The sequence below is a fragment of the Poromitra crassiceps genome (assembly GCF_964638095.1).
Source record: "Poromitra crassiceps genome assembly, chromosome: 14".
Lineage (NCBI taxonomy): Eukaryota > Metazoa > Chordata > Actinopteri > Beryciformes > Melamphaidae > Poromitra > Poromitra crassiceps.
In genome coordinates this window covers 28,331,678-28,357,761 of record NC_139633.1, presented here as the reverse complement: position 1 = coordinate 28,357,761, position 26,084 = coordinate 28,331,678, and the positions used below count along the sequence as shown (strand labels likewise).

The window sequence follows — 26,084 nt, the reverse complement described above, 5'->3', positions numbered from 1 at the left end:
CATCCCTCAAATATTGTCGCAATATCGATATTGAGGTATTTGGTTAAAAAAAACATGGTGATATTTGATTTTGTCCATATCACCTACAGTAATGCAGAGTGTTCCTACAGTAAGTTTGCAGGTTTAAACTGCCTCAGATGCTGTACTCTCCGAACCGCTGTTGACACAAAAGAGACAAACTCACCTCGCTGGAACTCACTCAGCCTCTCCACGGCCTTGTCCCTCTCCTCCTGCAGCCGTATGCACTGAGAGACAGAGACAGAGACAGTGACAACTCTTTTACATTGGAACACTTTACATTGGAACACTTCTTTCTTCACCATGTCCCCTATGCACCAACACATTTACTCAACTCACTGAGAGACCGTCAGGAGTCAACTCGTGCCATGAAGATGGTTCCAAGATCTTGGAGGATAAATGATATACAAGGTGGGGGGCAGGAGATGAAACACATGGGAATGATTGTCCATTAGGGATTAACATTGTAACTAGATTTAGGCTATGATACTATATTTGCATACACTACCAGTCTAATTTGAATTAGAAATACAGATATTTCTAGGTATTGAGGTTCAGGTTGTTTTTTTTAACAGTTCCCTCTTGTTGCCATATGGAGCCGCCAACATATAAAGTTGCATGGCAATGGTGATGGTGCGGCTTTACAGTAAATTATTAGATATATTATTTTTTAAACACGATTTCAGACGGACAAGCCCGTCTTTATTGTCACACGGTTACACATCAACACATGCACGGAGGGCCACAAACACACACATGCTGACGGTGGCCGGTGAAATTTGTCCTCTGCATTTAACCCATCCTGGCTTTTGTCCTTTTCCTCCGGGGGGCAGGCCAGGAGCAGTGGTCACTTTCTCGTACAGCGCCGGGGGACCGACTTCGGATGTTGTCGTCACTGGTCGGATGACGATGACGATCTGATCTTCTGCATGTTTTTAATGGGGGGGGGGGTTATATACGGAGGAACCCCCCTGGGGGAGCACGGGGAGAACATGCAAACTCCACACAGACAGAAAGGCCCTTACGACGAGATACCCCACCTGGGCAGTAGGCACTGAAGATATGGGGGCAACACAACCACAGCGCCGCAGTGTCCCAGGCGAGAATCGAACTCAGGACCTTCTGACTGCGAGGCGACAGCTCTACCACTGAGCCACCGTGCCCCGTGTATGTATGTGTACAATCGGTGCACACATTCAGCACAGCACTTGTTTGTTGGCTGTCTTCTCATTGAAAATGGACCACACAGTCTGGAGTAAATGATGTAACACTAACCTCCATGGTTGCTCTCTCATGCTTTCTCTGCAGACCTTCGTACTCCTGGAGAGCTTGGGGAGCAACGGATGCCAGTCAGCCATCTTCACCAGCAACCAAACAGAAACCAAGTAGCACATGGACAAGAACATGGAGCTCACATGATCTTCCTGCTCAAAATGGAGCGAGCAAGTGGGAACTTCTGCAGCATGTGATCACTTCTCATCCAGTGACTATACTGTAGCTGGATGTCCTGTGTCACACATGACTAATTACAGTGTGCTGGGATGTTGGAAACAGTAGCACTTCCAACGTGAGGATATTTGCATTTGGGTGGAACACTACACGGGGGATTGCCTTTTATAAATGTGTGTAAACATATGGCAATCTGGGTGTGCTAGCTAATGCCCAGATAAGCTTTGTGAGAACAGTATAAGTGTAGCAAAAAATAATAAAAAACTATATTGGAAGACTTTTTTTTTAATGACTGCACTTTTCAGAACAAGGGAGATATTATGCACAGTATTCACAATACATATCAACGAGTGAAGTTAACCGAGAACCTGTTCTGTGTGTGTCACACACAATCATATCAGTTGAAGTCCAAAGGTTTACATACATTAGGTTTAAGTCATTAAAACTTATTTTTAACCACTCCACAGATTTCATGTTAACAATGACACAAATCATTTTTCCAACAATTGCTTACAGACAGATTAATTTTCTTATAATTCACTATATCACAATTCGAGTAGGTCTGAAGTTTACATAAGTTGACTGTTCCTTTACAGCTTGCAAAATTCCAGAAAATGATGTCATGGCTTTAGAAGCCTGTGATAGGCTAATTGACATAATTTAAGTCAATTGGAGATGTACATGTGGGGGGTTAGGGTTAGGTTAGGGTTCGGGGCTAGGGTTTAGGGTTAGGGTTAACCAAACCCTAGAGATGAACGTACTTTGATGTGAAAAAAGATGCCAGATGCCATCTATTTAGCGAAGTGCACCAGTCCTGCTGCAGCAAAGCACATGATGCTACACCCCCGTGCTTTCTTAATTGGGATGATGTGTTCTTTGGCTTGCAAGTCTCCCTTTTTTCCTCCAAACATAACAATGGTCATTATGGCCAAACTCAAACCATTCCATTTTTGTTTCATCAGACCAGAGGACATTTCTCAGAAAAGTCATAGTGTCCGCATGCCCATGTGTAGTTGCAAACCGTAGTCTGGCCTTTTATGTCTTTCTTTTTTTAGCAGTTCCTTCCTTGCTGAGCGGACTTTCAGGTTATGACTCGGCTATGACTCGTTTTACTGTGGATATTTGTGACAGCCTCTAATTCACAGGGTCCTTTGCTGTTGTTCTGGCCTGGATTGATTTGCACTTTTTGTACCAGAGTATGTTCATTTCTAGGGTTCCCTAACCTAACCTTAACCCGCCCACAGGTACACCACCAATTGACACAAATTATGTCAATTAGCCTATCAGTGTACAGACTTTCCCAACAGTGAATTAACACAGGAATATTCTGAACCTAACAGTAGCGTCTAAAGTTAACAGTCCCCCAGCAGAACGATACAATATCACATGACTATTGACATCTTGAGAGTTAAAAGTGAGAGAAATTCACATCATAGACCTAGCCTAAATTGCCTAGATGTAGACACCTCCACATTTATTATATTAATTATTACACTAATTTTATACATGTAGGCCTATTACTATTCCAAAAGACCACCTGTTATTGTAGGCTATCTAGAGGAATGGGTAGGCGAGGTTTGTGTGTGAATGTGTTGCATGGCTACTTCCATATGGACTTTGGCCAGCCTTGGAATAAATAACAAAGCCCTAGACTTGGGCCACGAATGAACGAATTCAGGATTGAAAGTCAATAACGAGGATCACTTGTGAGTTCAACATTTAAATTATATTTCTCAGTCAAATAGGTCGAGAAGTGAAGTCCTGATTGAACAGTTTCCTGTATGGACAGATACGCTGGCCAAACTCCATTCAAATCTGGCAGCTATCGTGAAAGATTACTTACGACATCTCTGAATCATTTGGCAACAAACCTCTCAATTACATCATTCAGATTGTGTCAATCAAATCACAGCTAGCTTTCAGAATCTTCTTCGGCGGCGAGAGAGAGAGAGAGAGAGAGAGAGAGAGAGAGAGAGAGAGAGAGAGAGAGAGAGAGAGAGAGAGAGAGAGAGAGAGGGAGAGAGAGAGAGAGGGAGAGAGAGAGAGAGAGAGAGGAGAGAGAGGAGAGGAGAGGAGAGAGAGAGAGAGAGAGAGAGAGAGAGAGAGAGAAATGTGAACGTACTACTGCGAGATAATGAATGTGAAACTATTGAGATACAAATAAAATAAGGAACTTCTGGCGGATAACTTTATATGCCGAATTTACCAGAATACCCTAAACAATCGTTGAAGGTCACGATCTGTGCATGTTTGCCAATAAGCAAGCAAACGTTACGTTTCCATATTTTCTAAAAGGGTTTTGGTGTTACCTTGCATTCTATAGATGACGGATTGGAACGTAGCCTACTGTATCGTGTAAAGACAACAATAGCAGACATGCTAAAACACACGAAAACTAAACGTATTCGTTGCACTGAAACAAAGCTTACCTTGGTTTGACAAGTCTGCAATGACATTGATTTTCTCGAGCTCTTCTGCCGCCATCATGAGAAAATCTTTATGGAAGTTTAACAGGAAGTGATGCGGGACACCTGTTACCTGTACACCTGTTCCAGCCTACCCACAGCCTAACGAGCCTACCTGTACCTGAGCAAACGACTAGGTTAAAGAGTTTTAAATGAGTTATTATGAGGCATATGGCACAATAATTATTTTTAAATAAATACATTTAATGTAAATAGCATGTGCATGTATATATATATATATATGTATGTTGTATGTGTGTGTATAGTATGGTAAATGATAGCAGATAAGGTGGTATACCTAACATTAGGGGTGAGTAATGTTACCATTAGGCCTGGCTATGGCAGTGATATCAGCTGATTTGGTATAACACTAAATATGTGCCATAACTAAATTACACTACCATCAACATGGTATTTTATATACCTTCTAATAATGACAAATTGTTTTCAATTTAATATGCCACAATTCAGTAAGCTACATTACATACCTGAACAAACCTTCACATGATGAGAAAAAATTACAACACAACCTATGCGAGTAGTATGGGGTGGGTCTCAATAAAGTTTAATTGCAGGTTCCCCAGGCTATTTTTATGTAGAATATCAATGTTTGGAGACAGTTATAGCTGAGAAAAGAACATACGCAGGTCCAATATAATTTAATTTATTCATCAACAGGTAAATTCCAAAATCAATATCAGCATATAACAAAGAAACAGTTTTTGCAGACACAGATGGGAATGTTAAGTAGACTATTACTAATTTTTTTGGAACACAAATCACTCAGCCGACGAAACACAAATAATGTAAACATCCATTTTAAAAAGAGCCAAAGTCGACGTCACTTCCTGCTTCTTCAACATGTGCACCAGTGAAATGTTCTATGGCCTCTCCTGTTTCTCAATATAGCTGAATCGTTTGGTTTGACTAAGTAAAACGATTTTTATAAGCATTTTACGGAAATAAATGGCAGATGAAAGGTCTCTGGTGTGCATGTTGAAGCAGGAAGGGACGTCAACTTTGGTTCTATTCTTTCCAGAGTAGTCGAGGAAGCAACAGGGATCAAAAGACCATATGGGGGAAATGCAAACCATATCTGAACATCTGAAATGAACTTAAAGTGGCCCAGTGTCAACAGTCAAACATACTGGACAACCTGAAGCCACTGACATGGAAAAAATTCTAAAGCAACAAATGGCAAGGAAAAACTAATATAATATCTTTATATTCATTTTGGAATCCTTTTGTTTTTTGATGGGGATCAAATCCAACATTGCATGAAAACTAAAATAATCCAGCACTAACATTCCCCAATAAATAACATGGACTGATATGAATTCAAGGGTACGTTTACGTTTTGCAATTAACTATAGATATTACAGTCACAGACACTGCATACAAGGACTTCTGAACATAGATACAGTACAATACATTTAAAGAAGGGGGAGCTGAGATTATTGCCCTGTTCTCTTGTTTGGTGGGGAGGGGGGGGGGGGCAGGTCAGTGCAGCAAGATGGGAAAGGAGATGAATTGGTAGTAAGAACAACACAGTGACAGAGAGGTGGGTGAAGGTCGGACAACACCGGATCTCAGAGCCCCCCTTTAGGTACAGGGCTGTAGGGTGAGCTAGAAGGAAGAGAGGGAGGGCAGGGTGGGTGGATGAGCAGGTGGGGGTTTGGAACCAGGGCATCCGTCGTCGCCCCTCAGTGGCGGGCGGCCGACTCCCTGGGGTAGAACTCGGCCAAGGTGCTCTGGGGAATCCTCTTCAGCATCTCCTTGGGGAAGATTCGCAGCAGCTGCCAGCCGATGTCCAGGGTTTCATACACCGTCCTGTTGTCGTACATGCCTGGGGGAGACAGCAGGGGAGGAGAGATTAGCATCCACACACACACACGGCAAAATGTTCTTGCGCTGGTCCCATTTCCACCTTTTGATTTTCTTTGTAATCACCATGCCATTGCACTGGAGATTCAAAGGCCAGCTTCCTTTGTTTCCCCCTGCTTAGTTTGGATCCCCCCCCCCCCGGCATCCTCTTACCTTGGGCGATGAAGTTCTTCTCAAACTTCTGCAGGAACTCGAGGTAGAGCAGGTCATCAGAGGTGAGGGCCTCCTCTCCCACCACTGCCTTCATGGCCTGGACGTCCTTGCCGATGGCATAGCAGGCATACTGGCAGGGAGCGAGAGAGAAAGGCAAGTCTGAGAATGTATGCTTGATCTGTCTCAATAGACTAGGAGTATATCAGATATCACCCCATTGGTTTCTGGACGATGTGAAGCCTCGAGTTTAGCATTGTGACTGTGTCGCCATCTTGGTTTTCTTGGAGCCAGAAGTGACCATATTTGGACGAAGAAGAGCTGCAGTGCCGGCTGCTATTGTGATTGGCGAGCTACACGATCACTGGACGGGCGACCTGTCAATCACACCCAAATCATAGCCTGCTTTCTTGTCTATCTTACTCTAAATGGGTCTATACTGTAATTTACTAAATGAACACCATACTGTATTGAAGCGTACTGAAGTAAATAAATCAAATGAGAAGTCTGGTCATTTTCCCCATTGACTTCTATACAACTGGACCGTAAAGTAGTCACCAACGGGGAAATTAGCTATAGAGACAAAACCGTTATTTTGTATCGTTATTTCGTATATTTTGTAAGTGGCCATTCAAGGAACCACCGTTTTCGGCACTTCTGTTGGCTTCAGCCCTGGAGACCAAAGGTTGCCGCATGGTTTAACTCATTGGAATTCCTGTATCTAAGATGGCGCTCTTAAAAAGGGTCAATTGTTGTCAGAAACAAGTTCATTATTATGTGAATATAACAGATACTTTTTATTTTATAATCATGGACCAAGTGGACGATACGTATGAAAAATGTCCACGTCCTACATGTACTTACCACTAGGACGCTGTTCGTATCTTTAAAACGGATATGACATGAACACAGCAAGAGTCACCAAAAGTACGCAATTCTTTAGCCAACACTGGTCGTTTATCATCGATGTCTAGGCTTAATACACCACAGGATTATTTAGACTTCAGCGAAGATGAAGTGAGGTTTTGATGATGCATAAGCCAAATAAGTTACCAGCTGGTTGGACACGTCGGCATGGTCCTTCCTGGTCATTCCCTCGCCGATGGCAGACTTCATGAGACGGGACAGAGAGGGCAACACATTGATGGGTGGGTAGATCTGAAAGAAAAGAAGTCCAATTACATATTATCAATGCAAATGTGAACTGAGAAGAAACATATTAAAAAAAAACAGGGAAATCCAGAAAAATAAAAAATAAAGCTAAATCAGCCCACAACAGCAGGAGAAAACCGAATTGTGAGTAGAATAAATACAACAACCTACCAATTTACTTGAGATCAAATCAAACAAAAACAAGGTAAAAAAACAAAAACAAAAAAACATGAGCGTCAGGGTGTGATCTCACCTAAAGTTGGTTTTCTTTGGTAGATGTTATGAAGAACCACAGTGTAAAAGTGTAGTCTGTTGCATTCAGTTCATTTAGTGTTCACATGTCCCGAGCAGTCGGAGCTCTTTGCTGTAATTGCCCTTCTCTGGTGTTCACAAAGAACACGAAGAAATAGCTGAATATGAGCATCAGTACAGACTGCAGTTTGGCTTTACTTCCTTTTGTTATGCTAGGCTTTCCCAGTGCGATTAACTGCTGGCTATCAGATGTCAAAGGTCTCAACATCTGTCTCCTCCTTATACCCATTAAATATTGGGTTCTGGCGTCACTTCTTGTAGTTGGTTCAGATTACAATCTTACTCCTAACAAACCGCATCGCAGAAGACCCAGACCTAACCTGACTCTGCCAGATGGCGGCGGTATTGAGTTCGCAAGTTCACACCCATCCATTTGGCAGCGTCAGGTTAACCCAGACCTGCATTTGGTGCCATCCGAATGGCATTGTTCTCACCTGTCAACAAAACAAACTAAAGGAGTAAACTCTCCAGAGTTCAAATATACCCGCTCCAAACATTGCTTAGTGTGAACATGTCCTTCCACTAACAGTAGGGAATATGTCCATTCTAAAATGAGAGCTAGCCCAGGGACAATCTAACGGGGACCAGTACCAGTACCGGAGTTTGACACACAGTGCTTCAAAGGAGCCCGGCGAATGACTTCCAAATAATACCTGTCTGTTGTGCAGCTGTCTCTCAACGTAGATCTGACCCTCAGTGATGTACCCCGTCAGATCAGGGATGGGATGGGTGATGTCTGTTGGAGAGAAAAAAAACATGGGTATAACCTTTAATATCACAGCTGGGTTCATGTTCATCAGAGTGAATAATGTTAGAATTTATGTTGGTGTCCTAGTTTAAATACCTTTACCCTAAATCAAGAGGCCTAAATCTAGCGTTCGGGAACACTAGCCATGTTTAGACCTGCCGAGGTCTATGCTGACTCAGTTTTACACCTCCATCATTGAGTCCATCCTCACCTTCTCCATCATCACCTGGTTCCCTGCGGCTACGGTCAAGGACAAGACCAAGCTGCAGCGGGTGATTCGATCAGCGGAGAAGGTGATCGGCTGCCCCCTTCCCTCTCTCGAGTCCCTACATGACACCAGGGCCTTGAAGAGGGCCAGAAAGATCATGGCTGACCCATCCCACCCGGGTCACGCCCTCTTTTCCATGCTTCCTCACGGTAGGCGGCTACGCCTGCCAGTGACTCTAAAAAACCGTCACAGACTCAGTTTCTTCCCCTCAGCAGCACGTCTCGTAAACCAGTCAGGTATCCCCCGGTTCCCCCCCCCCCTAAGGGGAGCTGCCTCGGGCCTGAACCCTTATCCAAATATTTGCACTGCCCATACCTGTATGATCACCAAATATTGCACTTTCTTGTCCTGTTGTTCCACTGTATTTGCCTCGTTTTGCACTGTCCCTTTTATGTGAAAAAAGTTTAAGCACTTTAATGCCAAAACAAGTTCCTATATGTTACATAACATAATGGTGAATAAATGATATCTGATTCTGATCTGATTCTGATTCTGATTTAATAAAAGCTGACACAATGGCCTCCCTGTGATGCTGCGACGGGGGACTCCCATTCAACGAGATAGGAGGAGGCTCTTCAGATGCATTGCTATAGTAATGGCAGGCAACAAAAATGTCTCCTCAGTCCATTTCAGACGCCTACAGTACCAAAGCCATTCAAACAATGATTCAGCAAGAGCCTGAGGCACGAAGGGCAGAAAATAAAAAGCAGAACCTTCATGAAAACGTTGATATCAAACAGATAGGATAGAAACCCAAGTAGGAACTAGAACGACCGCAACGCAGACTTATGCCTCCGCCATTAGTTCATTCTGGAGTCCAAATCGCCATTTGAGGCAAATTGGAAGAGATTCCGTCAAGGCGCTCCTGTGATGTTGCGTTACAGAGCTTGGAAATTGGGTGTGTGAGAGGTCACAGTGACCTTGAACTTTGACCACCAAAATGTAATTAGTTCATCCTTGAGTCCAAGTCGATGTTTGAGACAAGTTTGATTAAATTCCGTCAAGGCATTCCTGAGATATCGCGTTAACAAGCTTGAAAATGGCGTTCGAGAGCTCACCTTGACCTTTGACCTTTGACCACCAAAATCTAATCAGATCATCCTCGAGTCCAAGTCGATGTTTGAGACAAGTTTGATTAAATTCCGTCAAGGCATTCCTGAGATATCACGTTAACAAGCTTGAAAATGGCGTTTGAGAGGTCACAGTGACCTTGACCTTTGACTTTTGACCACCAAAATCGAATCAGTTCATCCTTGAGTCTAAGTAGATGTTTGAGGCAAATTTGATGAAATTCCGTCAAGGTATTCATGAGATATTGCGTTAAGAAGCTGGAAAATGGCATTTGAGAGGTCACAGTGACCTTGACCTTTGACCTTTGACCACCAAAATCTAATCAGTTCATCCTTGAGTCCAAGTCGATGTTTGAGACAAGTTTGATTAAATTTCGTCAAGGCATTCCTGAGATATCACGTTAACAAGCTTGAAAATGGCGTTTGAGAGGTCGCAGTGACCTTGACCTTTGACCACCAAAATCTAATCAGTTCATCCTTGAGTCCAAGTCGATGTTTGAGACAAGTTTGATTAAATTCCGTCAAGGCATTCCTGAGATATCGCGTTAACAAGCTTGAAAATGGCGTTCGAGAGGTCACAGTGACCTTGACCTTTGACCTTTGACCACCAAAATCTAATCAGATCATCCTTGAGTCTAAGTCGATGTTTGAGGCAAATTTGATGAAATTCCGTCCAGGCGTTCCTCATATATCGCGTTAACGAACATCGTACGGACGTACGTACGGACGGACGGACAACCCGGATCCATAATGCCTCCGGCCTGGCTATCGCCGGCGGAGGCATAAAAATATAATTCAAATGGCAATTGTGGTCTATGGGAAGCCCTTCATCTGCATTGACTAAGCGATTAATATAATTCTGAGGAAACACTGAATAAAGAATACCCTCATATTTCAAATATTTTGGTAAAGAAAGTGTCACAGTTAAAGTTATTGCTTACCAGCACAACATATCAGCAGTTTCAGTCTTCAAAACAGTCTACATAACAGTAATATTCATTAAAGAAATCATGAAGTGAATACCCACATTTTTAAATGTCAGGGGGAGATATAATTTCGGGCCAACTTAAAAGTGCTAGTCTATGGCTATTGCTCTCACCATCGTTGGGCATGGTGAGGATGGGAATCTGGGTGATGGAGCCATTTCTGCCCTCCACTCGGCCAGCACGCTCGTAGATGGTGGCCAAATCGGTGTACATGTAGCCAGGGAAGCCACGACGGCCAGGTACCTCCTCTCTGGCGGCAGACACCTATGGGTGGGGGTGAGAGGACAACATGGCAGTGGTGAGAAAGATCAACTCAGGGAGACAAGATAAGCAGCAGCATAGCTCATTCTGTTGTTGTTGGACAGTCTGAAAAATTAAGGACAAATAAAACCTTTATAGCAATATTCCATATAGTTTTAACATGGGGGTTATTTGGCACTTAACTGCCATGAAAACCAGAATAGAAACTAATCGCCAAGATCAGATGGAAAACTGACATTTAACAGTTTTGTGAACAGATTCAACAAAGGTTCCTTGAGTTTAGCTTGGTTGGTAACACAGGTTGGCAAGAGATCCTGGGTTCTAATACAGTGCGAGTCAAATTAACATCAAGCTGGTTGCATCTTATCATGAATGACATGCTTGTTTAAAAACAGCACTGGTGCCTTCTGGTATCTTTTCACACTAGTGTATATTAGGTTTTGAATTTCAGATTTTTACAGTCAAGCGGCTGTCGATGGTAGGTCAGTAGAGATGGCTATTACATTAAAAAAAAAAGTGTATACATAGTAGAGTTGGTTGCATTGGCACTGATTTCAAACCAACGAAACAAAAGTGATTTTATTTTTTTATTTTTTTACCTCTAATCTCAATGCAAATTAAAAAACACTGCCTTACTGCTAGAGAATCAAGTGAACACACCTGCTTATTTTTTCGAACTGCCTTTCAGAGGCGGCAAACAACAGGTTGGAGATGTTACCATTCTGTTATCAGGCCCTCTTCAAAAAGAGAAAAAGCAAATCCTTGTTCCAAGAGTCCAACTAACTGGAAGCAGGCTACAGGGATAAGCTCTGCCATTGGTGCCGACCATTTCAGTCGGAGTGAAGGGAAATCTCCCGCTCCCCGCGTGTCGCTTTAAAATGCTGTGAAACAACAACGCTAGCTAGCTAGCTAGCAAGCTAGCAACCTACACGCTGATTTGGTTTGTGCAATAAAGCAGGCCTGCTTGGTACTTTCGGTGGATGGTTGTAAAGATAACGGAGCCTTTTTCCCCCCGCTATACCACAGCAAGAGTAAGAGCAGCCAGACTCTCTCCTGCGCTGGTAGAAGTTCAATGCTAATGTCCTCCTGGCTCTTTGTAAGTGGCGAGATACTGAACGATATGCCGGAGAAGTGTTAGCCGACTCTTTAGTGGCGCGGCACACACACACACACATGTGCCAAGGTTATGGACAGCAAACGCGAGGAGGCAAGACGCTCTTTCACATGCACAAACACACCATTTAAAACCTGCGCATTGTGCTGCCGGCATATTGACACCGCAAAGCCTACGACATAAAAGGATTATTACAGTGACATAGAAGAGGGGGTCGAGAGGGCCTCACCATCAAGACAAAGAGAACGGACGACATTGGGAAAGGGGGGGGGGGCTTTTCCTTTTAGAGCACAGCGGAGGAGAGTAATGAAGTTAAGGTATTTCCTACAAGGCTGAAGAACACATTATCCTCCCTTTCAGCAAAGGACACAAGACATTAGCGAGTCTATTACCAGAGGCTTGGCATTGTTGGTCCTGTGTTATGGTGACAATCTAATTTCCGTGTTACAGTTGCTGCTAGGTTCTTGTGAGATGATTCAGTGGTCTTCTGCCTCGTACAGAGCTTATTACTGGCTCTACAGGGATGGTGTGTTAGGCATCTGGAGCCGAGTGCACCAGCTGGGCGTACGTCTAGGTGTAACGCTACGTTCGACGTAGAACTCAAAGTTACGACTGACTTCATTTTATGACTAGTGCACCATGTAGTCTTAAGCCCTGTATGCGCTGCGCCTGGGTGTAACTTTTACGTCTGGTATGGAGCAGGCGTAAAAGTTACACCCAATGCGTACCCATACTGACTGGCAGCTGTCTCATCTTGATCTGCGCTGTCGGGACTGACAGCTCTGTGCTGTCAGTGCCGTTCAGTCCTGTGATGCGGGGGAATCTTCTCCAAAAATATCGATCCATATGTGTGTGACGTTTTGGGCGCAGGACCTCCGCTCGTCGGCAGGTTTTTAAAAGCTGATGCGTCGGAAGATCTTCCCATTTCTTCCTGACTTCGTCAACTGCCCGCAGTGCGCAGTCCGCCATCACATTCATTACTGATTGCACTTGTGATTCTGTTTGTTTGTGTTGGCGCTGTTAAATTGAGCTGTGAGAACGTTTCTATGCTTTGAATACAACTCTATAAGTCTGAGCTGAGTTGGAGCTGTCTGTCAGCTGTCTCGAGCTCGTCTGAGAGAAGTGTGTTGCTTGGCAACAAGCACGTATCCACGTGGACGCGCACGTCCGCAGCCTAAAGACCGGGCGCAGCTACGACCATGGTAAGTCAGGCTTGGTGCACTCGGTGTAAATTCAAATCACAACGTCGGGCGTAGCTAAGACCAGCGTAACAGTTAAGACCTACTTTTTTACACCCAGCTGGTGCACTTGGCTCCTGGTGTTTTTTGACATGTGCTCACGCTTCTGATCGTCCCTACACTGACTGACTGTTTACATATCTGAATATTGACCTGAATCTAAATAAGACAATATTTCGATTAGGGTGTTTCCAAGAGTTGCTTATAGAAGATCCCATTCAGATTCCAGTTTGCATGCTACAGAGCAGAGTCCGAGTAATGACGCACGCCCACCACATGACGTACCCCCCTGAATTTAACCTGAAATCCTTTTGGTCATGTTGCTACCATGTTAGGGACAACATGATGTGACTTCTTTTTACTGGTGGCAGTCATCTTTTCTTCTGTAACTAAGTTGCACAACAATTTGTGCAACAGGGACGCTTTGAATGTACATCTTCAAGTACAAGTTGTGCTGCGTAAAACTGCGTCTCATGGTGGGCAAAATTGCTAGTATAGCTTATTTTCTGATTTCTGGGGGCCTGCATTAACCAGACATCTACAACTGTATTGTATTGCACCCATGTAACCATTTCAAAATGGCAACAAATGTGGATCTAAGAGAACTCCGTCAGAGAGAGAGAGAGAGAGAGAGAGAGAGAGAGAGATGAGTTGGTAGTTGTACCTCTCTCAGAGCCTCGGCGTAGGAGCTCATGTCGGTCAGGATGACCAGGACGTGTTTCTCGCACTGGTACGCCAGGTACTCCGCGCAAGTCAGCGCAAGGCGAGGGGTGATGATGCGCTCGATGCTGATTGGAGGAGGAAACAAAGATGTTATCACACACACAGTATGACATTAACATCCACAAAATGTCAAAAGCTGATTTGTAGGGGTGTCACAATATATCGTCCCACGAAATTTCGCGATAGTAAAACGTCACGATATGTATCGTTGAGATGAAATCTCATATGGCGATTTTTTTTCTTCATTTTGTTTTTTTCAAAAAATAGACTAAGAAACGTCTTTGTTTGTTGAAGTTCAATGTGTGGAAAGTAGTTCAGTTGAACAAGTCTCTGAAGAGACACATGAGAAGTTATACAGGAGAGAAACCATTGAATTGAGTTTCTGGCAAAACTGTTTACTTGACAGGAAAAACTGAAGATGCATAAAAAATAGATTAAGAAAAGTCTTGTTGTTTGAGTTTGAAGAAAAACTGAAGATGCATAATGAGAATTTATACTGCTGAGAAACCTTTTAGTTCAAAGTAAATCTAAGTGACGGTGTAACTCATTCTATTTCAAGATAAGCCTTATCTCCAATCTCATGTTTTTTCTAGTTGTTATTGTAATAACAATTTCACACAACAGCATGTTTTGTATTTGTGCATTTCAAATAAAATACTACTTTTACAGTCATATATTGTCATTATTCAAGTTTAAAAAAATATTGTTAAAATCGTATCGTATCGTATCGTTATCGTGAACCCAGTATCGTGATACGTATCGTATCGTGAACTGAGTGTATCGTGACACCCCTACTGATTTGTCTTGATGGCTAAATTAGTTTGCGTCACCCACCACACTGGCCAGTAACTATTTAAGACAACATTTAAAGTAAAAAAAAAGTAAAAAAAACATTTCTATGAAGAATTGATATTATTCTGGCGGGCAAAAAATATTTTTTCCTTTTTGCTTAGTAGCCCTTCCCTGGCCTGAATTAGCCAAAAAGTGAATTTTAGGCACACCTCATACACTTTCAGCTTGGAATATCATAACTTGAAATTAGCATTCTGTGTATATGAAAATGTAAGTTAACTGCTAGCTGCTGCTATCAGTTAATAAGAATCTGGCTGGCAGAATCTTACGTGGGGTCATTGGCCAGGTTCAAGAAAAGGCAGACGTTGTCCATGGAGCCATTTTCCTCAAAGTCTGATTTGAAGAAGCGGGCGGTCTCCATGTTGACCTGAGGGCAGAAATGAGACAACACAAGTTAGAATATTCAGCACCACAGACAGAGGAAGGCCATGGACTGTTCTGACAAAGCCTAAACATTTGCCTATGCACAATAAATAGCTCCCACCCCATCGGTATGGCTTTGCTTTTGAAATACCACGCCACAATGCATAAGAAGGCATTCAATAAAATTAGCACAAACTATTCCGCAGCCAAGTCTTAAACTCGAGTCTTGAGTAAACATACCTGTATGGAACTATGTTTTACTGCTAATCAGATGCTTTGCTGCAACTAACCGCCATGTTTACTGTGTTGTTTACATGTTTACTGTGTTGTTTTCCTCTGATTCAAAACCATGGGTCAACAGGTTCCGATCCCTATTCACACTGCTCCTCTAACATGCAGTGCATTTCACCCCTCCTGGTAGACTCACCACAATGAGGTGTGAATTGGCGGGGAAGTGGAAGAGGAATGGATTTGGGTTGAGCGAGTAAAGCGAGTAGGTGTGTGCATGTGCGTGTGCGTGTGTGTGTGTGTTTGTTACAGGTCAACCTGTCACAGTTAGGGCTTTAGAATAAACAGGAGGAGCAGCTGAGAAGGGGGAGAACTTGATACTGCTGCGCTGATTGTGTTAAAGGGCCTGTTGAAGGGATCTGCTCAGAGGTGCAGAAGTAACGGGAGGGACTTAAATGTGAAATCACCTGGTGAATGAGAGACGGAGGAGGGGGAGGAGGAGGGGACAGGGTGTCACGTCAGGGTTAAGAGGTGGGGATTAGCGCCACAGATGGGGAGAAAAAGCAAATGTGGGAGGGAGGGGGGGGGGGGGCATCCATGGGACATTGCATTTTGCTCGCTCACCCCCATGGCCGCGAAGACGATGGCGAAGTTATCGGAGCTGTAGTCCATCACGTCCTTGGACTTCTGCACCAGGCCGGCCTGCCGACAGATCTGGGCAGCAATCTGAGTGGAAGGGAACACATTGTTAGAGAATCCTAAGATCTCAAAGTTGACACCATAAGAGATGGTTAAACAGTAAGAAGGCATGCAAAATCTTGCAAAAAAAACAAAAAAACATGTCTACTTATTGGAGCTTGGTGTGTATGTCTGAGTGTGAATGATCAATTTAATGTCTACATTAGTTTCCAAGTGACTGTGAGAGTACATGAATCTGTTTTTGAAGGCAGATATCGATACTGTGGGAATAAAACTACCAAATGGCCAATATTCACCATTATTAAATTTGAAAGTATTCCCTAAAATTACAAGTATTTATTGCCCCCCCCAAAAGGCTCTTGAACAGTATTTAGAACATGGAACACGACCATGGAAGGCCAGATTAGAATCAATTCAGGTTAAAGGCTTCAGTGGGGGGGGGGGGGGGGTTGGGGGGTTCAATCAAACTATGTTATAGCATCATATCATCATATCTTTAATGAAAGCCCCAAATCGTCGAACCGATAAATCAGTCTAACCAACCCTAGTAATAAGCAGAGTGACCAGTTTGTGTGCAACTCTGCCATGAGGGGAATGTGGACAGCGAGAGGAATTTCACGCCGATGGCTTAATGTAATGGCTGCTGTGTGTTGATTCCGCCTGACCTCTCCGTGCACCCTGAGCTGAGACACCTGGCCCATAGAGGCCACCACCACACCAGTGACCTCTGTGACATCTGGCTAATGAAACGACAAGCTGGGATTTTCTTTTTTGGGGATTTTTTTTTTTTTTTACACCGTCCCACTGGCATGACAAGTGGCCCGGCATCATTAGGCGGACAGTAAGACCCGGCTTGCGATGCGCCGTTCCATTCAACCAAGCCCCTTTTGATCATGCACTTTCAAACCCGGGGGAAGGGAATGGGGCTTTGACGGCCTTTATTTACGCTCAGAATGTAGTTGCCAGATAAAGAAAGCGATCCCGAGACGGCTTTGTTTAGTCATGTTTTTACGAAAATATGCTAAAATACCAGCGAAGAAAGCTAAATGAGCCATCTTGTTTCTGGGATGAAAATCTCACCGGAACTCATTCGAAGTTTCCCTTGAATTAAATCTGGCTGGCCGACAACACAAGTCTGATAATGGCGTAGGGTCGTCCATTGTTTAGACCTATAAGGTCATTACGACGCCGTTTGCCAACGCTGATGACTGGTGAGAGGACAGCCACCTCAAGCGTTAACAACTCCTATATGAATCAGTGCCATTCACACAATCGTCTAATCCCCCTCTTGCCACCATTGTCTTGTTGGTTTAATTCGGTGAGCGGTTCAACCGACGCATTCTGAGGCCTCCTCCTAATCTGGATTATGCAGTTAGCGGTTTCTTCAGGAAAGAGATCTTTAAGCGGGCCAATAAGTGGAAACGACTGCATTCACTTGTATTTGTTCTGTTAGTATTTGATCTAATGTTCAGTGTCATTAAGTGCATTGTGTTGTCTTTCTTCCTCTTTTTTTTAGGGGGGGGGGGACATTTTTGCCTTTATTGTATTCACCTTATGCAGCCCCGCCCACTTGACCCATCGTATCACGACTTCCTGTTCAAAACGCCGGCTGTTTCACCTGCTCAAACTAGTCTGACTCACCTGGTCAACCCTAGTTTGACTCACATTATGACCATGAGTCAGACTAGGTTTATGAGTCACAGGAAGTGTCAATACAATAATTGGAACCTCCGATTGTAGTTACTTCCTGTTAGTCTCTCAAGCCAGACGGTCTCTTCTGGATAAGGTGAATAGGACAGTAGGTTGTCAGGAAAGGTAGAGAGAGAGAGAGAGGGGATGACAGGATGGATTCGAACCCCCGGTCGGCCGCGTGAAGCACTAAGCCTTAGCAGTATGCGTTCCACCAGGTGAGCCACCGGGACATGGCCCCTGTTGTCCTTATTTTGACTTTGGGTTGGGACTCGTGGAAATCAATCTCGTTGTAATGGAGTTTGACAACTGAACACACATTTTTCTACATTTTATATTGTTCTTTCAGCAATAGAAAGATTTGACCAAGAGCTAAATGTATTAAAAATGTTCCATTCCACTTCATAAAAAGAGCTCATTTGTACTTATACAACTGAAGTACTAATTAGCTAGTACTTATACAAGTACTAATTAGCCCTATTATTTGTTTATTTTTTTTGAATGCCTTATAATAGAGTTCAACAGTCAGTGAGTCAGTGACGGCCACTTTTGAAGGGCTCCGGTTCCAGGGAGTGAATTTCCCGTTCATTTGTCCATTGGTGTTTCAGGAAATGCTTATTCAGTATGAAGATTTTCAAAATGAAGCCGTGGCTTCGCTCGGTACATCATGAGCGTCTTGGAGGAGAGTTTCAAAATGAAGCCGTGGCTTCGCTCGGTACATCATGAGCGTCTTGGAGGAGAGTTTCAAAATGAAGCCGTGGCTTCGCTCGGTACATCATGAGCGTCTTGGAGGAGAGTTTCAAAATGAAACCGTGGCTTCGCTCGGTACATCATGAGCGTCTTGGAGGAGAGTTTCAAAATGAAGCCGTGGCTTCGCTCGGTACATCATGAGCGTCTTGGAGGAGAGTTTCAAAATGAAGCCGTGGCTTCGCTCGGTACATCATGAGCGTCTTGGAGGAGAGTTTCAAAATGAAGCCGTGGCTTCGCTCGGTACATCATGAGCGTCTTGGAGGAGGTGAAGTACTAGTTCCATAATGCAGACACAGAAAGGAAGGAAGCAAACCTCAGACAGACAGTGATGCTGACTAAAAACATTTGACATTCAAGGACGATCTGACTCATATCATTTCCATTGTGGGGCAACCACAAACACAAAAACCAAAATATCTGATTAAAAAAAAATGTTTTACAATTAGTGAGAAAAATGAAAGACGGCTCAAATTGATCATGCATTAAAACGGAGAAAAATCCACCATAGGTACTTTATACTATATATTATATTATAGATACTCTTTTACCGTTACAAATCTTATTTGTGATGTTGAATGTTTTCCAGGAGTTATTTTGTGTAACACATTGTTGCGGTCTACTTCTACTTCAGTTACTGATTTCATAGGTTTGCCAGAAAGATTTTAACCGATTACTCAAAATGCAACCTTTCTTGTGGCTGCATTGCATTCTGGTCTATTGAGGCTACAGTGGCTGGAGAAAATGCTCTCTCTTCCTCTTCCCACATGGATTTATGTGCTGGATTATATATATATATATATATATATATATATATATATAATATATATATATATATATATATATATATATATATATATATATATATATAATATATATATATATATATATATATATATATATATATATATAATATATATATATATATATAATATATATTATATATATATAGGTCAACGTGATGCCACATTGTCTACATTTGGCCAGAATACAAGAAAGAATACACCACCAAACAACAAATAGACCCATGCAGTGGAGGGGTCAATAAGCAGGGAAATAGCATACTGTAGGCTCTTTCACACCGGCCTTGAAAGCCGAAAAATGCACGGAAAATAGGATTCGCGCCTCCGATGTGAAAGTCGTGAACGCGCTTTGGTGGACAATTGTTTTACGCCTTTTGTCCCGCGACGGGAGGTAGTAACAGCGCCGGGTTACCTGGCAACCCGCCTCCACTTCAAAGGTCGTCGCAGCGAGCCGGAAAAGGTGCGAATGGTCAGCTCATTCATAAAAAAAATTACAGGGGAAATCACCTCATGTATCAAGAAAGTGCACGAGTGAAAGTAAAAAAAAGTAGCCTATACAATCATGACTGCAGGGACGCCAGGAGGAATGCTCCGTGCGGTTAGGCTTTATGCTCAAACGATGTTGACATTAGTAGGTAGGCTACAATTAACGGATATAATAATAAGCTTCAGAGGGCTATAGCTGTCTGTGGCGAGTTGGTTTGAGGTTATTCCCCCGACGAACGCTATGCAGACTGCAGCTGTTTGATATGCGGGCGGTCGTGTATCGTTCCAATTTTAGTAGGACACCATATCGATCTGCCCGCCCACCATGCGAGTGCACTATCCTCCCTGCTCAGCGGACTAGGAGGGAAGTCTTGTTGAATGAATTTGTTCATCATACAGTAGCCTAGGCTACACTAACCTATGAAAATATACATTTGGGAGGAGCAGGAAATCCCTCTGCTCGCCTTTCAATCCGGGAGCAGGGGATTTCACCTGAAAGTACACAGGCTTTCAGCCAACTTCTTGGCTCGTGTGAAAGCAATTTCTGTGGCGAGGCGGCTGGCTTTACGGGACTCCTAAACGGCAATTTTTGCGCGATCTGTGTGTGAAAGAGCCTTGTTATTCCCCTGGCCCAGTTCCCCATTTCAAGCACATGTGTGTCACACACACACACACACACACACACAGACACACACACACACACACACACACACACACACACACACACACACGAGACTCTGGTGTGATCTCACCTCATTGTGGGGCAGCCCAGCAGCAGAGAAAATCGGGATCTTCTGTCCTCTGGCAATACTGTTCATGCCATCGATGGCTGAGATGCCGGTCTGGATCATCTCCTCTGGGTAGATACGGCACTGGGGATTGATGGGCTGGCCTGTAGAACACACACAAAGTTGACTTTAGGGAGTCTTCTGAGGGGAAAGGGGATTGATGGGCTGGCCTGTAGAACACACACAAAGTTGACTTTAGGGAGTCTTCTGAGGGGGAAAAAAACAAAGACTTTTTCATTGATTTTTAAAAATAAACACAGCAGGCAAATGCCAAATTTAATTCCGTAATTCCGTTCCAAGTGCTGTTCTTTCTGTCCATTGTGGTGGGATTCTCAGGTCAAAACCAGAAAAAAAAAGAAAAAGTCTAATGGTAAAAAAACAGAAAGAAGACGTGGCCTTCCTACAAACCTGTCATCTACAAACACATCTCTTCCAGGAGGCAGGAGGTGCCCTAGTGGCTAATGTACCATGAAACTGTCACATCATGGCACTTTTGTCACAGGTCATATCTCTCTCTCGTAAGGTACAGGACGGACAAACCCCGTCTTTAATAAACACAATGCACCAATGCATGCACACATGCATTATATTATACACACACACACACTGTGTGTAACTTCTTCCAACCGCCACTAGTGGGGGGTCCATATTGATGTTATATGGAGCTAAATTTAGCTAAATTTGAAGAAATTCCCCCAAGGCGTTCCTGAGATATCGCATTGAAAAAGCATGAAACGGGCGGTCACGAGGTCACAGTGACCTTGAACTTCTTTGACCACCTAAATCTAATCAGTTCACTCAAGTGGACATTTGCGCCAAATTTGAAGCAATTCCATCAAGGAGTTCCTGAGATATCGGAGAGCATCTTGGTATTGATCTGCTGCTCCTCATCCACTGGCCCTCCCTATCCACGCATGCACTTACTCCTTAGTATATCTTCATGTATCAATCTGTTATTAGTGTAATTCCTTTTGATCTGTGTAGTTTTATTCTGTTTTCATGATTCAAGTGTTTTCTTGTTTTAATGTAGCACTCCTGGAAGAGTAGCCCAATTGGGCTAAACGATATCCTGACAGAGAACATTTCTGTAGCAAGGTCTTACCCATGATGTCCAGGTAGTCCTCAGCCAAAACAGTGGGCCCACGGTCAATAGGTTTGCCTGAGCCATTGAAAACACGTCCTGGAAAAAGGAAGATTTTCTCTTTAAAGCCAATTTGAAATCAAGTCTGTCATAAATTGATACATAACAAATATTTTTTCTAATGGGAAGTTGACTTCAAATCTCATTAGTAAAAAACACCAATTATATGAAATTCATTAGATTAGTGGTTCTCAAAGTGGGGCCCGGCGGGGGCCCCCAGGGGTCCTTGAGGGGGTTCCAGCAGGGGCCCCAAGCAAAAAGGGGAATAATTTATTTGTACTACAATTCCATCCATAAGTAACACTTTCTCTAACAATAAAACATCTAAAAGCAAAACACCTTATCAGATGGGGGAACCTGGGAGAAAATCTGATCAAATGAGGGTCCACTCCGTGCTGCAATTTGTGTCAGTTCAGGGGTCTTTGACGTGAAGACATTTGAGAGCCACTGCTGCTTCCAACCAAATCTGATGCATTATTTTCCATGTCAGACTCTAAAGAGCTAAGAGTGGCTCTGATGCCTCTCGTAAAGTCTACAAGTGACATTTTAAATTCATGGTCGTGATTAATGCTGCTTCAGCTTACTTTTAACTGCTATTCAAAATGTAACCTTGTGCTGTACTGAGACGATCACAGTGAATGAGACATTCAGGAGGTCAGGCATCCAGCTCAATTGAGTGTTTTGTCACTCTTGCCACTTACTAAGTACATTTAAAACATATCGAGTGAAATAAGGATATTGAAGGGAAATATAACACAATATAGAGGCTTTCAGCACACTTTCACAGCACACAACTCAAAGATCAGATACTGACTGGGGCATTTCCATCTTTAGTGTGAGACAGATGGAGAGATCAGAAGGGAGAGCGTGATAAAAAGCCCTGGTGTAGGAGCAGCTCTACAGAAGAGCCTAATAGGCCCTTTTCACAGCAGCCATTCTGTGTCTAAAAAGGCAGGAAGTAACACAGGTGCACCAAAACTTTAATTAGGGTTCCCAACTTCCAGTCCGTTTAGGTGTTCCAGTGCCGGGGGCCCTAATTAGTGAGTTGGTTCGCACCCGTCTTTACCCTGCATTTTAGACACAAAATGGCAGCTGTGAAAAAGGCCCGTTGTGTATGAATCATCAGAGGTGGATTTGGCACTGTGTTCTGTTGGGCTCCACCACCCAATGTGCTTCCCTCTTGCGGTCGTCGTAGTCATCTTACCCAGCATGTCCTCTGACACCGGTGTGCGTAGGATATCGCCGGTGAACTCGCAGGCCGTCTTCTTGGCATCAATGCCTGATGTTCCCTCAAACACCTGAAAATAAAAACAGCCACAATCAGCCCAAAAAGGTGCAAGGATTACTTAAAGCCCCAATTAGTCACTTTTTGTGTAGAATACATCACATCCGGTACGCCAGAGGAATTTTTCCCATGAATGACCTACCCAAAAGTGAGTGTTTACAACATGTCATGTAATGTAATGTAAAAGCCTTCATGACCTGGGTATGGGTTGAATCACTATTATATCAATCAACTCAAGTAGGAAAACAGGCATTTATTATTATGAAAATGTGTGGAGTATGACAGCACAATGTCTTATGAACGCTCGGTCAACTGTGTTGTGACCGCTCACAGCTGCTGTTCAGTCAGTGTGGGTGACACTGCTCACCTGGACGACCGCCTTGCTTCCAATCACCTCCAGGACTTGCCCACTCCTCTTGGTTCCATCGGGCAGGGTCAGGTGAACAATCTCAGCGTATCTGGGGAACTGGTTCAAACATAAATGACACAATGTAACTAGGAGGAGTGGGGGAGGAAATCGATACAGTACAGTATTTTGTGTGGCAATATATCAGATTGCCAAGTATCACAGTATTTATGCATCGCCATCATAAAAGGGAGTAAGTGGGTTCCGTCTGTTTGTTTCTCTGCTATTTTTGTGCCACATTGTGAGATTTGTCATGATTTTGGTCACTGATGATGTCACAATGTCTATGAGCCATGTCTACGTCATAATGTCTATGAGCCTCATAGACGATTGGCGGCAAAAAAAAAACGTTATGGGGGCATCCCTAATTATTTGTTATATATGGGACACAAATACATGAGGAAAAACTGCTTCTCAGGCTCACCTTGACATTATCCAGAATGACCAGGGGTCCGTTCACACCAGAAACAGTGGAGTAAGCTGGAAGAAAAAGGGACAGAATTTCATTCATTCATTCATTTCAAAAGGCCACAGGGAAGTAACGTCAAGTAATGAAGGCAATATTAACATTGACTACATTTACATGCACACAATATTCCGCTTTTTGCCCATATTCTGAAAATGACAATATTCCGACTAAATGAATAATCCACTAATATTCCCGTTTACATGCAGCCGTAGCTCGCCCTCCCTGACACGTGAGGGGGGGGGGGGGGTGCAGGTAGGCGGAGCCGCGGAGTTTTTCTGTTGAGAATAAACAGAGCAGCACTATTCTTACGAGCATCACTTGGTCCATTTCAGGAGCTTGCTGCTGAAAAGTTTGGTGTTGCGCATCCAAGTCTTTCATAAAAAGTAGGCTAGTAGCCTACGTTATTACCTCGCAGGCTCGCAAGCATTGTGGACTTCTGTCCACAATATGCTACTCTCTCTCTCTCTCTCTCTTTAAATCGATGTTTCTCATCTCCTCCCGATCAGAAATGTCTGCTTTTCTTTTTGCATGCCAGAGATGATGGATTATTATGATTATATCGTCTGTTCTAGAGCTTTCTAGCACACATCAGTTGACCACAGACAGGCAACATGCGTCGCATGCGTCGCAGCGCATTCCGAATGCGCTGTATACATGATCAAAGAATCCTCCTAAAACCCGAATAATACTGGAATAACCCAGATGTCTTAATCGGAAAATGCTAAATTCGGAAAGAGGGCAAATTGGGAAAATGCAACTGGAATATGCAGTTTACATGACCCTTATCAAATTCAGAATATTGTCATTTTCCGAATAATAGTGGAATATTGTGTGCATGTAAACGTAGTCACTGTGCGCTTTTTTTCCCTCTTCGTACGAAAGCCACCAATCAACATGGGAACGAGTAATCTTCCTTGCAGACGACCGTGTTAAATAATCACAAGCTGACCTTTAGCGGGGAGATTTAAACACCTGTCAAGCACTTCTGTGCCCAAATGTCAAGGCCAGGCAAATGTCAGGGAAAAAGACATGAGATGCACTTTGCACATATGAAGTGCAAAGTGACAAGATGCACCAAGCCTTCTAACAACAGCCTATAGAATGAAGGCTCATCATTTGCGGGACAGTAATTGTGGTTTATTATCGTTTGGAATTATAATTCTAACTCTTGAAACAAGACAGACTTTGCCTTGTTTTTTCACCTTTCTTACTGTGAGGTCCAGATTAGATATGTTATATAAAGATATTAAACTAATATAACAACAATAATGCACCAATTAATAATAAATTAAATATATCACAAGTTTGAGCTCAGTTTTGCTACACATTCACTTGACAACTCTTCTTACAGCTGCTCTTGCACAGGTAGTAGCCTAGCCTGAAGTCACTGAAGTCACTTCATTTCAGTGTGACTGTTGGCACTGAAGCCACCAATCTGCCAGAGACACCAGTGTGACTTTGGTGTCTATGTTAACCGCTAAGTCAGGGATACTCAACTTGCTTTGCCCGGGGGCCACTTTCATGAAATGATAGAAGGCCAGGGGCCAGTTAATAAACAAACAATATACATTTTTCTGTAGCGGATTGTACAGTAGGTTTTTGGGGTGTCAGCCAGAGTTTAGTCTGACAATGTTGTGCACACCGGATAGTTAGTTAGGTTAAGTACATACAGTACATAAGTGCCTGGGTAGCAAGCAGACGGCGGTATTTGACAATTTAGCAGCTAAATCATAGATTATTGAAAGATATTCCATATTCCATACTGAAATGCTATAACAAGTGGAGTATTGGCCAGAATGACATGAACATTTGGACACTTATTCAGCGGGGTATCTTGCATGTTGCGTTCAGGTGCATTGTAAAAAAAGAAGAAACATTTTTTTTTTTTTGCAATTCCATCGCGGGCCACACAGGCTGCGGGCCGCATGTGGCCCGTGGGCCGCAAGTTGAGTATCACTGCGCTAAGCTAACCAACAGGACAATGTTAACCGCTAAGCTAACCAACGGGACAATGTTAACCGCTAAGCTAACCAACAGGACAATGTTAACCGCTAAGCTAACCAACAGGACAATGTTAACCACTAAGCTAACCAACGGGACAATGTTAACCGCTAAGCTAACCAACAGGACAATGTTAACCACTTAGCTAACCAACAGGACAATGTTAACCGCTAAGCTAACCAACGGGACAATGTTAACCGCTAAGCTAACCAACAGGACAATGTTAACTGCTTAGCTAACCAACAGGACAATGTTAACCGCTTAGCTAATCAACAGGACAATGTTAACC

At 43.2% G+C, this 26,084-nt stretch overlaps 2 protein-coding genes across 5 annotated transcripts in view; both read right to left on the bottom strand.

The window, feature by feature from the left end:
• shtn1 (shootin 1) overlaps positions 1 to 3,987 on the bottom strand; it is a 29,932-nt gene extending 25,945 nt beyond the window's left edge. For 2 of the 4 annotated variants that reach the window (XM_083650901.1, XM_083650902.1), the window contains exons 1-4: positions 3,897 to 3,987; positions 1,294 to 1,346; positions 358 to 405; positions 185 to 245 (exon numbers count right to left, since the gene is read on the bottom strand). In XM_083650901.1, the coding sequence (XP_083507027.1) occupies positions 185 to 245; positions 358 to 405; positions 1,294 to 1,346; positions 3,897 to 3,954 (220 nt within the window). In that variant the 5' untranslated portion in view covers positions 3,955 to 3,987. Of the gene's footprint in view, positions 1 to 184; positions 246 to 357; positions 406 to 1,293; positions 1,347 to 1,433; positions 1,443 to 3,896 lie in introns of those variants that run through there. The other 2 variants (XM_083650904.1, XM_083650903.1) reach the window with 2 other exon arrangements.
• A 593-nt stretch (positions 3,988 to 4,580) lies between these two features.
• atp6v1ba (ATPase, H+ transporting, lysosomal, V1 subunit B, member a) overlaps positions 4,581 to 26,084 on the bottom strand; it is a 35,786-nt gene continuing 14,282 nt past the window's right edge. The window contains exons 2-14 of the mRNA XM_083650420.1: positions 23,750 to 23,805; positions 23,287 to 23,385; positions 22,839 to 22,932; positions 21,596 to 21,673; positions 20,458 to 20,597; positions 15,906 to 16,007; positions 14,960 to 15,057; positions 13,780 to 13,903; positions 10,616 to 10,766; positions 8,084 to 8,166; positions 7,020 to 7,124; positions 5,970 to 6,099; positions 4,581 to 5,778 (exon numbers count right to left, since the gene is read on the bottom strand). Of these exons, the coding sequence (XP_083506546.1) occupies positions 5,636 to 5,778; positions 5,970 to 6,099; positions 7,020 to 7,124; positions 8,084 to 8,166; positions 10,616 to 10,766; positions 13,780 to 13,903; positions 14,960 to 15,057; positions 15,906 to 16,007; positions 20,458 to 20,597; positions 21,596 to 21,673; positions 22,839 to 22,932; positions 23,287 to 23,385; positions 23,750 to 23,805 (1,403 nt within the window). The 3' untranslated portion in view covers positions 4,581 to 5,635. The remainder of the gene's footprint in view (positions 5,779 to 5,969; positions 6,100 to 7,019; positions 7,125 to 8,083; positions 8,167 to 10,615; positions 10,767 to 13,779; positions 13,904 to 14,959; positions 15,058 to 15,905; positions 16,008 to 20,457; positions 20,598 to 21,595; positions 21,674 to 22,838; positions 22,933 to 23,286; positions 23,386 to 23,749; positions 23,806 to 26,084) is intronic.